The 11,440-nt window shown below is 36.4% G+C and overlaps 2 protein-coding genes across 2 annotated transcripts; one reads left to right on the forward strand and one right to left on the reverse strand.

The window, feature by feature from the left end:
• Positions 1 to 74: 74 nt before the first annotated feature.
• Positions 75 to 5,361, reverse strand: dcaf17 (ddb1 and cul4 associated factor 17). The gene is given in 15 exon segments (XM_068571770.1): positions 75 to 348; positions 434 to 589; positions 844 to 927; positions 1,092 to 1,176; positions 1,292 to 1,401; positions 2,380 to 2,522; positions 2,613 to 2,715; positions 2,879 to 2,986; positions 3,069 to 3,158; positions 3,689 to 3,767; positions 3,877 to 4,013; positions 4,103 to 4,193; positions 4,647 to 4,750; positions 4,843 to 4,985; positions 4,988 to 5,361. Coding segments are annotated over 15 exon segments (1,569 nt in total). The 5' UTR covers positions 5,016 to 5,361; the 3' UTR covers positions 75 to 240.
• On the forward strand, positions 4,865 to 11,197 carry mettl8 (methyltransferase 8, methylcytidine). Its single transcript, XM_068571771.1, has 10 exons — positions 4,865 to 5,064; positions 7,164 to 7,302; positions 7,547 to 7,638; positions 7,728 to 8,086; positions 8,232 to 8,281; positions 8,806 to 8,866; positions 9,771 to 9,910; positions 10,118 to 10,224; positions 10,388 to 10,453; positions 10,954 to 11,197. Exons 2-10 carry the CDS (start codon positions 7,169 to 7,171, stop codon positions 11,106 to 11,108), a joined length of 1,164 nt encoding a protein of 387 aa, XP_068427872.1. The 5' UTR covers positions 4,865 to 5,064; positions 7,164 to 7,168; the 3' UTR covers positions 11,109 to 11,197.
• Positions 11,198 to 11,440: the final 243 nt, after the last annotated feature.

Below are 11,440 nucleotides of genomic sequence, written 5' to 3' on the forward strand. Positions count from 1 at the left end.
GGAAAATACAATCATTTTATTTTAAGGAATGTATAAATGTTTATACGTGTGAGACAGCACACGTTTATCAGCAATACAGTGATTTGAATCATTGTAGTCTTTGCACTAACAATGATTCTCTCACACAATAGACATGACATTAATCCAAATGTAAAAAACAGCAATATGAGCTTTACAGAAAAACTGTACAAGAAAACAAATTAAAAACAAATATTTGCATTATCTTGAAAAATGAAAAACTTATTTTCTGGCAACCATGAGCTTGTAAACATGGCAGCAGAAGCTGGTGTTCTTCTGTTCAATATGAACAATTGTGTCTTTGTCAAAAAACAACTCATGTGGATAAGTCTGAAACAAATTGAAAGAGCACACATTAATACATATACACAGACATCTCAGCTTAAAGTGAGTAATGTCCTGTCAGGTCACTCACCTCGTCCCAAGGTTCAACCAGATGCACAGTCCGCAGTAACTGCCCACTCTGGTTGTCACGCAGTTGGATTTGGGCTCTTCCTTCTCCCTCCTCACCATTCGTAACCACGACTGCCAAAAGGTCCAGCTCGTCCTCATATTCCACAATGCGGAAAGTCTGTAAAATGTATTGTTGCTTTGTCTTTTCATGACAATGAAAAAAATATACAATATGAAGAGACTACATATTTTTCCCGGCTGCCAAAGAGTATTTGTATGTTCCACACCAACTGTGTTTAACTTATTTATTTAAGTTAACTATCATTTACTTAGACCCTAAAGTGTGCTTTTGCGTCCATCTTTGGAAACCCCCAGTATTAAGTATTTTCTTTACAGAAACCCTGGATCAATAATAAAAGCGTAATCACTTACCTCTTGAGCTGGATCATCATCCAGCTGATGAAATCTTTTCTTGACTGTACGGCCTGATGAGGTGACTGTGACTTGTGAGGTAGGCTGCAGTAGAGCAAACGTTACATTTCAATCGCATGTAAACCGTCTAACAAAAGTTGTTATAGTGCACATGTGATACATACATGAGGCTGATTCAAGATCAAGGTTAACAAAGTATGTTGCAAGTAAAGTGTTTAGTTCGCTAGTAGGTAAATAATGACACTTACGTTGTTTCGATGGATTTTCATACAGAAATCCTCAACTATCTTTGATGGTAAACCATTGTTCAGTGCACCAAGGATTTTCAGGACACTTGAGGAGGGGCAAAGAAATGTATGGAACATGTCAAGTATAATAAATATTTAAAACAAATTCAACATACTGTTTGTACATAGAGCACAGCACATGGACTGACTGTAGCACTCACTTTATGGTTGTAGGTCCAACATGAACAATTCTTCCTGAGTCGTCAGGGTGGAAGAAAATCCCATCACTCTCTAGAGAGCAGCAGTTCATGTTTTGTATTCCATTTGATGCCTAATGTCATAAAATTAAAAAGTATCACATTAAAAATTGTATAGAAAACTGCACATAGTACTATGATCACAAACCTATAACTGGGTTTCCTTTTACAGTTCTTGAAAATGTATTCCGAAAAAATCTAGCAGGCAAGTCAAGTAGAATGGTATTTCTTTATATGACAAGTTTTTTTCTGTGATGTGTAACTGAATTTCTGCACAACCTGTGCACGCCCCATGGTGTAAACGATAATACTCTACTTATCTCAGTGATGCTCCACTCAAACTCTGTGGTTTGAGCACAGCTTAACCACTGTAGACTCAAGAAGGTGTTTGTGAACAGTGCTGCAGCTTTATAAAGCTTTAAAAAAGGAGTTAGATAGTGCTGTTTGATACTTGGAAAGATTTCAGGTGGATTATCAGTTTGAAAATTAGGTTTCTGGTAATTATGTGACAATCATAGAATTTCAAAATTATACCACAAATGTATTTTTGCCCTATACTAAAAGCTGCAATATTTTTACCAGTATTTGAGGTGCACCACATTGATCCGGGCAAGCAACACTATGGTTTCCTGTGTTTTGGAAACTGACAAGTTTTACGTTTTTTCACACAATTTATTATGCAGCCCTAGTTGCTGGCAATTGTAAGAAATAAATATAAACATCATTAAAAGACACTGAATCTGGAATAATCTTGAGAAGATAAGCTTGTATAAAATGTGCAGAATAAATCTGCATAGCGGGGTTCCGAATATTGATTACAGGTTTGGTTCTGTCTTGCGCTGTCCATCAGCTGAACACAAAGACTGTCACAAACATCTGTGGCCCTTCTTAGCCTGGGTGCTTCAATAGCTTTGGCCAATTTGGTGGTCTGCCACACAACAAGAATGAGGATATGCATCTATCATAGCCAAGCATGTTACATTTTCTACTCAGATTACAAAATGATTTAAACATATTAAAGTGTAAGGTTAAAGGTGATTATTTAAACTTACCATAGTGTTGTCTTTGAGAGCACAGATGTGGTGAGTGCCCTTGTGATTTGTTTGCGTTGGTGTGTAGATGTAATGCCACGGGTAGCCTCCAATCTGGACACTGTTATTAGCACAAGATACCTCGAAAAGCACCTGAGGTTGATCTGCGGATTAAGACAAAAGTAGAAGTTAAGTAGATCCTTAAAATGTTTCACACAAAGACACCACTGGTCTAAACTTAAAAATGTACTCACCTGTGATCTGTATATTTACTGGGATACCAAACGGAACATCTCCCGCAATTTGGCCACCAAGAAGTGAACTCTGTTCTCCAAGCGTTAGCTTCTCTATCAAGTACTGAAAACAACGAAACTGTTAGATTAGAAATTCCTTGAATCAGATACAAAGAACCAAGCGGCAAGATGAGCCAGAAGATTAGAAAGCATTGAATATTCAAATATTCACATTGGATGGAAGTTTAAACATCTGATTAAATAAAAATTCAGAATCCTATAACCACCTTTTGAACAATGTGCTCAAAGCTGTACAGCTTTACTGACTTGTTGCTGTAAGACACCACAAGGACACCATGGGACAGAACAACATCGGTAACACCGTTTCCAAATACCTGAAAGAATAAGATTTACATTTTTATAAAACATTACTCTCTCAAGCATACAAATAATACAACTACAAACCAATCTGCATACCTTTTTGTTGATATCCAAAATGCCAACAATTTGTAAGGGAAAGACATGAAAGATGGCCAGGTGCATCACTGTATTCTGAGAGATTCCCGCCTGTGAATTAAAAAAAGATACATTTCTGTCATATCTTTTTATTTCTGATGTATGTTAGATATAATTTAAGATAAGTAGTAAAAATACAGAGTTGAGCAAATCGATGAGTCAATTTTTTTTAAATAAAAAAATAAATAAAAAAATAAAAAAATAATAATAATAATAATAGGGACAAATTAGTGATTTATGAAGCGTAACATGCTACATTTTCACTGGTGACAATTTGAGAATGTACTACTTATTACAATTTCTTGATTATTGTAATGTTTGGGATTAGGACAAAATTAGCAATTCAAACACATCACCTTGAGCTCTGAAACTTCTAATGGACATTTTGTTTTTGTTAAATTGCAGCTCTTAGCTAGTTATACTCTCACTGATCCTATACATATTTTTATTAGATTCATGCAATGCTTCCATCACAATGTATGAACTGCCACAAATCCATGTACAGCAGGATCCTCGGCTTTAATGAAGTGCCCTGACTTCAATAAGACACACAACTAGACACATAACACACCATAACTTACCTGTCGTGCTAAAGAGGTTTCTTTGTTTTGAACAGATTTAACATAGAACATCTCTTGAGAAACATCCCAGCTGAGATACCTACCAAAAAAACCAAACACATACTAAGGTTAAAGGTTTTAAAACTGAAAATAGGCAACATTTATGTGTCTTCACTGTAGAAACAGAGAACTCAGGGCCTTGACAATACCTGAACTTATGCTTTGAAGACAGGTAAACTCTCTGCAGCTCCTCTCCTGTTTCAGCTGAAAGGCGGTACAGCCAGTTATTGGCGGTCAAAGCCAAGAGGCAGGGTTTTTGATCTAAGGGGGAGGCTAACGTGCTGTCCTGTCAACAAAACAAATGAAACAATAATCTGAACACGGGATGTTTAAATCTGGTAGTGAAGGAAAAAAATGCTTCAGTTTGTTACTTACAAGTGGGCTCTGACACAGCAAAGCATCTTCAATTTTCTCCAATTTAGATCTCTTCGGCAGTTTGTATAGAAGTTGAGGCTCCGCATGAACACTTAAACCAGAAGATGTAATCACTCATTGTGTGTCAGAGTATAAACATTATTCTGTTGTCTCTATATATTTTTACTCCTCAATGCCACATGTATAATCATCATGACAATGTTCTTATTGCAACAAAACAGCAATTTTAGTAGATGACCTTAATAATCTGGGTAAAATTGTGTTAAGCAAGCTATTTAGCCTGCGACCAAATTAATAAAAGAAGGCAGTATTTCATAACTAAGTTGCACAGTTCCATTTAAATTATGGTGTGGAATTATTTCTCTTTAGTAAGTAAATTACCTGCGTCTCACAGCTGTCCTGCAGTGATCATGACTTAACTCATAAATTAACCTATATGACTTGTTTATACCAGTTTAAAATATTCTGTAATTCATCTGTAGCTCTAAAGGTCTAATTCTGTGTGCTGAAGACTAAAAATGACACGTTAAATATGTATACTCACCAGCTGTAGCAGTTCTGGTAATTCTCAAAGTAGATTTTACCATTCTCATACATTATTTTGGATTTTGAGCTCTTGTTCCATACTTTAAGGAACTCCCTGTTGTCCTACAATGACAAAGAATATAGTTAGTATATTAAAGCTTCAGCATCCATTGAAACGAGCCAGCTACATGTAATAGTATATTTTCCCCCATTACCTGAAGTAGGATACCTCGAAGGACCGTCATACTGAGTCTGATCAGGGTCCCAGCATCCCCGATGCCTCGACTCCTCCGGCTCAACAGCTCAGTGACGTTTACGGCTCTTTTTCTGCGGCAAGGCGCCATCAGCAGGTGGCACGTGTTTCTACAAGAGGACTGTCTGGTAGCATGGCAGGAGACAACAACCCAAGCTGATCCAAAGAGCACAGGCAGAGCCAGGTGAGTGCCAGACCGTCCACACCCCTCACTTAGCGCTGTTCATCTTTCCTCGATCACTGTGGAAACTCCTTCTTAGCTTCACTGTCAGCTCGCTAGTTAGCTAACACGGAAAGGTGACAGCTAACGCTAACTAAAGTTAGCTCGATATTTTGTTTACGTCGTTCAAAAGTCGTACTTGGTTTGTTACATATGAGGCTGGCATCAGGTGAATAGAGGAGTTGCCCGGGGACGAAATAAAGAAGCTAGTTAGTGTAATAGTCTCGCATTAATTAACTACCTATGCTTGCTAACTGGACACTCGCTCCATATTTGTAGTCTTCGTCAAGCGTCTTCTTCTAGTCGCGCAATTAAGGCACACTGAACCGCCAGCGCCCTTAGAGCATCGCTGTATTAGGTTTGGTGGTTTTAATTTGGTTGTTTGACTAGACATGCAAAGTGTACCATACTACCTGTAAGTTAAAAGTATATATTTGAATCAATATTTCAGAGAGATCTCCAAACATTTTCACTGAGCCACAAATGAAATTTGGTGTCTCTTGATGAAGCAATAGGCTCGTTTGTTAGAGCTGCGCCTCGACTGGAATCCAGACAAGAACAGGCGGCCGCTGCGGGAGGCGTTGACAAAAAACTGCGATCAAGTCGGACAGTTTTTAGCTGCCTTCAATGTATTAACAGGAAGTTACAGAATACAATACTTCCTGTTAGTTCGGATCTGTAGTCTACTTGTAGTTTACAAATGACATTTGGATTTATTTATAATTTCATATGTGATTATAAATATATATTCATGTATAAATATGTGTGTAGCTGTGTCCTTTGTTGGTTTTATGTCTGCCTGTTAAATACATTACTACTGGTTTTGATATGTGATATATAAATACAATTTTGTATTATAAACCACACAAAATATGTTTTTAGATTAAACCTGAGACTAATAGTCAATGATTGAGCGTCTAGTGTTACAACTACACATAAAATAAGGATTTTCTACAACATGTGGTGTTTGCTGTCAGATCTAAGAGCCAATCAGCTCTCTTATGTGGCGACAATCAGGCGTTTCCCATCATGCACTGGGCCAGGCAGTCGGTGGAGAGCTACTGCAGTGCCTGCCTCTGAAATCGACGGCCGCCTCGCTCTCGTGAGAGTATCGTTGACCACGTGTGCATGACGTCAGAGCAAGCCGGGAGCAAGTCGTACACAAATCTAACCGGCATGCATTGCGCATCGATCGCCGGCGATCGATTTCTGCGCAGAACTAGCTCATCTTGAACGAGCCTAATATTCCGTTAACTCCTCTGCACTCCATTTCAAAATAAAAGTCCCATGTTTATGGTTGCGTCACGTTGACTTTTGAAAATATGAACATTTCTGGACAAACGTTCGGTTCGAAGTGCCAAAACATAAAAAACATAAAAGAATATAAATTATTTGAATGAACTGAAAATATATTTTAACAGAATAGGTTTTATATAATTAAATGATGTATGTCATGAATTGTTTCACTTAAAAAAAATGGATCCGGACACAAAAATATGCATGAAAGTTATTGACCTATTAACACCATATAGTCTGATTTCCCATTGAAGATCGTAAAATGTGTATTATTTTATACTTTTTGACTATTGTATTTTGTTGTATTGATTTGTTTTGACATTAAAGCACTATTAATTTAATAAAATAGTAAAACCAAAGACTCCTTTGACAGCACTGGTCCATGTAATGGATGTAAAGTACCATTATATTGATTGGTATCATTATACAAATATTTTATCCAAACTTTGCTTGCCATTTGGTACCTGTGTAAAGTTTGGGATCCTCACTAGACGTTTGGCTGCACAGCGTAAGGATGTAATAACTGAAATACCAGCAAGTCAGTGAGGTCATGTAAAAAACATATTGAACACTAACCATCAAGGATACATGATGTTCTGTCCTAACCTTATATTCATCTTGCCAAAACCAAAACTTTGTTGAAAAGTGCCTTCAAATTATCTTCGGACAACCAAAACAAATGTGATTTTAACAGATTACAGAGGGATCTTTGTCTTGTCCTTGCCTGAAGATTAAAACAATAATTTACTCTTCTGTCGTTTTTACAGAAAAAATGCATAAACTGCAGAGTTTCTCAGTTTTCAGCCGATTGTTGCCAAGACTTCATTGTACAGGAGGAAGACCTTCAGCGCCACTTGGTTCACGGATTCTGACCAATGCTGATGACATCTTTAAGCACAACATGTGGTCAGTGATGTACCGCAGTTATTTTTTATTTTACCACCCATCTGTATATGCCTTTAATGGAGATCGTAGGATTACAGAATATGTGTGCCTACTTTTAAACACTAAATTGAGATTTAGGGTTGCTGATCAACTTTAAAACACAACAGTGGGTTTATATGTTACAGTTTTATATTTTCTTTATGTTCATAAGTTACTAGGTGAGCAGTTATATTAACAATACCACGTGGAATGCTTGATTTGTTAGGGATCATGTGCAATGGACAGAGGAGGATAAAGAAAACGCACGGCAGAAGGCAAAAGAAAATTCCTGCATACACATTCCATTAGAGGAACAAGGCAAGAATGTATCCCTGCAAAAACATTTCCAAGTTACATTTGATTAGGGTTTATTTTTTGTGAAAATATGAAATGTCTTGTCCACACAGGTAAATTTGACACAGAGGCTTGCCAATACTGGGACAGATTTTACAAGATGCACCAGGAAAAGTTCTTTAAAGATCGCAAGTGGCTGTTTTTAGAGTTTCCAGAACTGCTTCCTTCATGTGCAAAAAGTCAAACCACAAACGGGAATCTGGGCGATCAGCAGGTGACACGGCCGCAACCAATTGGATCCATCATCGACACAGAGACCAGACACCAGCCACACAACAGACCCAAACACAGACATACAGACACCACCAATCATCAGAAGGAGTCCGGTCACAGAGCAGCACCAGAACTAAATGAAGCTGCAAAACATACTCCTGCTTTCCCCGGACAGAATGCGTCTTTCAGGATCTTGGAGGTTTTCAAAACTTTTTACATGTATTGATTTTAATTCTGATTGTTTTAATTTAGATTGTTGCATGTGGACCATTAGACAATTGTGGCCATAATTGGCTGTAAGTTGCTATACTAAAAGTGTTAGATAACAGCACTTTTTTTCACAGGTTGGATGTGGGGTTGGTAACAGCGCATTTCCCATCGTTAATTCTATAAAGTGAGTAAAAATTTAAATTTAAATTTCCATTTTCCAATTAAATTCATCTTTTCAACACCATTGATGTGGATCATGTCAATTGTTATTGCAAAACAAGTTTACATAAGCAAAACATTCAAATGCACACAATAATGGGCAGTGAAATGTTGTTATCGATATCATTTTATTGTTTCTTGTTAAAGAAATGAGTGAGAAAGAAAAAGAGCATTTTGTTGTTATTGAGACAGACTTCAAATTTTGGTTCAAGCCAAAGGTGCTTTTTCAGTCATCATCAACAGTGGTGGGGAGAAGTGTAACACACTGTGAGAGTTTCTATGCCCATTTATAATTTGATTGTTTTCAATTTAACATTGGCTATGAGCACATTTAACACTTTTCACTTTCTGTTTCTGTAATATTTTATCTATTTGTTTTTCCAGGAAGGCAATTATACATTTTTTGGCAATATGCAATAAAGAAAAGGTGCAGTTGTATTGTATTTGTTATCAGTCAAGTGTTTTTAAATTGTTTGTTCTGTTTCACAGAGAAACAGACTCATATTTGTACTGTTGTGACTTCTCCCCATCTGCCATTCAGCTGGTCAAGGCAAGTGTCTCTAGTATTGCTCAGTATGAACATGCACATTATAAACTGGTTTAAGGTTGATAATTAAAAAAAAAGCAATTCAGACTTATATCATATATATATATATATATATATATATATATATATATATATATATATATATATATATATATATATATATATATATATATATATATATATATGTATGTATATATAGTTCAAACCATTGTTCCCTCACACATTGAGCACATTTGAAAGTACTGCAGAATAACTCAAAGCCCTACCTACTAGCTACAGCAGAATCAATTAGTGAATATGTTAAGAAGAAGACTAAAAGAGTCAGCGTAACGTAAAACTGCAGAAATCCCATTAAAGCAAATTTAACATTACATGTCGTTATGAATCATGTTCATATGGACAGGGCTCTTGGATTGGTTTAAGTATTTCAAAAATATATATATTTGTTTTGGGTAATTGTCATCTGTTCAAATAGTTTAATTATATTCTATTGTACCATATAAAATAAGATCCCAAAAGAAAATGAATTAATATGTATAATCTAATCGTATTTTTCTATTTGATTATTTATTGCAGCATTCCTTGTGATACTGTGTATTTACATCTTAACCTGATTTAGATTAAGTGCAAAATGATAATGTACTTACGTATATTTCTTATAAGCAGCCACTTACAGAAGGAGTTTAAAGGTCAAAATCTCAGTACCCTTGCATTATTCACAACACATATGATAGTGAAATGATAGCAAGGGGAAATTAGTTGTTGTTAGTGCTGTGACATTTGTCATAGAATTAATGTTCTAGATGGTTGCAATACAAACACTGAACATTTGCCAAAATCTATATCAACTACCATTTGGAAATTTACTTTGTGTGACTATAAAACCTCCTTTATTTTCCTCATGTAGGACCATCCAGACTACCATGACTCTGTGTGTCACGCTTTTGTCCATGACATTTGCGAGGAGATGGCCCCCTTTCCCTTCCCTCCTCAGAGCCTGGATGTTATTCTGGCGGTCTTTGTGCTCTCCTCCATTCATCCGGAGCGGTAAGTGAAAATTAAAAGACAGATGTTTTACCTGTCGAGCCCCTCTGATAAGTCATGCACAACCCATCATCACATTTAAATTTGTCTAAATAATTCATACTTACATACCAACTGTATTACGTCACTGAGTACAACATATCAACTGTACAGTGGTTAGGTTGACATTTGAGGGATGGGCGGGTTTATTAATCAACATTTCACTGACAGAACGCAAGGAATTGTGAACCGACTGTCTACATACCTGAAACATGGAGGGATATTTCTCTTCCGGGATTATGGAAGATATGACTTCTCACAACTCAGGTTTAAGAAAGGTGAGACTTCAAATAGTAACACATACCTGAATACAGATATTTTATCTACATCACCTAATTAGTTTAATAGTCTCTATACACTGATGTGTGTGTGTGAGAGTTTTGACGATTTAATATATTTCATCTGTACTTGTTTATTAACCTTTTAATCTCCTACAATCAGGACGGTGCCTATCAGAAAATTTCTATACACGAGGAGATGGAACCTGTGTGTACTTTTACACTAAAGGTATTTCTGAACCCTGAGATCTTCATCTGCTCAATAACAGTTTCTGACAGGACCAAAACTACTTTTGAGGACATTGAGGCGATATCTATGGTATTTCTATCTGGGAATTTTGAGGTTTTAGGAACTTTGGAGGAGTTACCTTTTCAGTATTGGATATGTTGACAAGGTATATTTAAAGGTTCTCATACATCATTTAGGGCATTAGAAGCAGCAAGTAACTATTTGCTTTGTAAAGATATACTTGAATAATGTCTACCCGAGCAGATAATGAAGTCACTCGACCTCTGTGTGTTGTAATCTATGGTTGTTATGCCAGCTTCTCATCTTTAGTGCATGTTTGTGCATGTGAGCGGTTGGCTCTGTCAGCACTGCTGCCGCTGTTTGCACTATTAGCAACCTTAGCTGCCAGCCACTGGCTTTGGGATTTATGAAGAGGAAATAAAAAGGCATGTATTTACTGTATTTTATGTATTGATTATTTTAATTTGATATTTTTACAGAAGAGGTTCATAATTTATTTTCCAATGCTGGACTGGAAGAAATTCAGAATCTGGAGGACAGACGACTCCAAGTGAACAGAGGAAAAAAAGTTGCAATGCACCGAGTTTGGATGCAGAGCAAGTACAGGAAATCATATCCATTTCCACCATCTTAACACCCCACTGCACTGGCCTTTTGTTTTGGTTCTTGCTCCAGTCATTGAATCCCGAAAAACTGTTATAATTAAATGAGTATGTATACTACAACAAAACTATGCAATAAACATGTTGAATAAAGCTAAGTTCTCTGGTTTTGTATCCTCAAGATGACTGTATTCTTATCTAGAGTTGAATGCTTTGACTATATCAAGATAATGTTGTAAGGTTCAAATGGAAAACTTTTATTCGTAAATAAAATATGTTGGTTTTATTAATCCTTAGGTTGGGGAAAAACTAGATAGTTTTTGCATGATAAAAAATACTGACACATACTAAATGTCAAAATTCT

The sequence above is a fragment of the Clinocottus analis genome, unplaced genomic scaffold (assembly GCF_023055335.1).
Source record: "Clinocottus analis isolate CAN_PGR_092001 unplaced genomic scaffold, fCliAna1.0.p SCAF_12, whole genome shotgun sequence".
NCBI lineage: Eukaryota > Metazoa > Chordata > Actinopteri > Perciformes > Cottidae > Clinocottus > Clinocottus analis.

Bases quoted from the DNA above. Each gene is read 5' to 3' on its own strand.
- mettl8 (XM_068571771.1), top strand. From the start codon at position 7,169: ATGCATAAACTGCAGAGTTTCTCAGTTTTCAGCCGATTGTTGCCAAGA. The intron at 7,303-7,546 runs GTCAGTGATGTA...TTGATTTGTTAG, and splicing joins ATCTTTAAGCACAACATGTG to GGATCATGTGCAATGGACAG. The intron at 10,454-10,953 runs GTATTTCTGAAC...ATATTTTTACAG, and splicing joins TGTGTACTTTTACACTAAAG to AAGAGGTTCATAATTTATTT.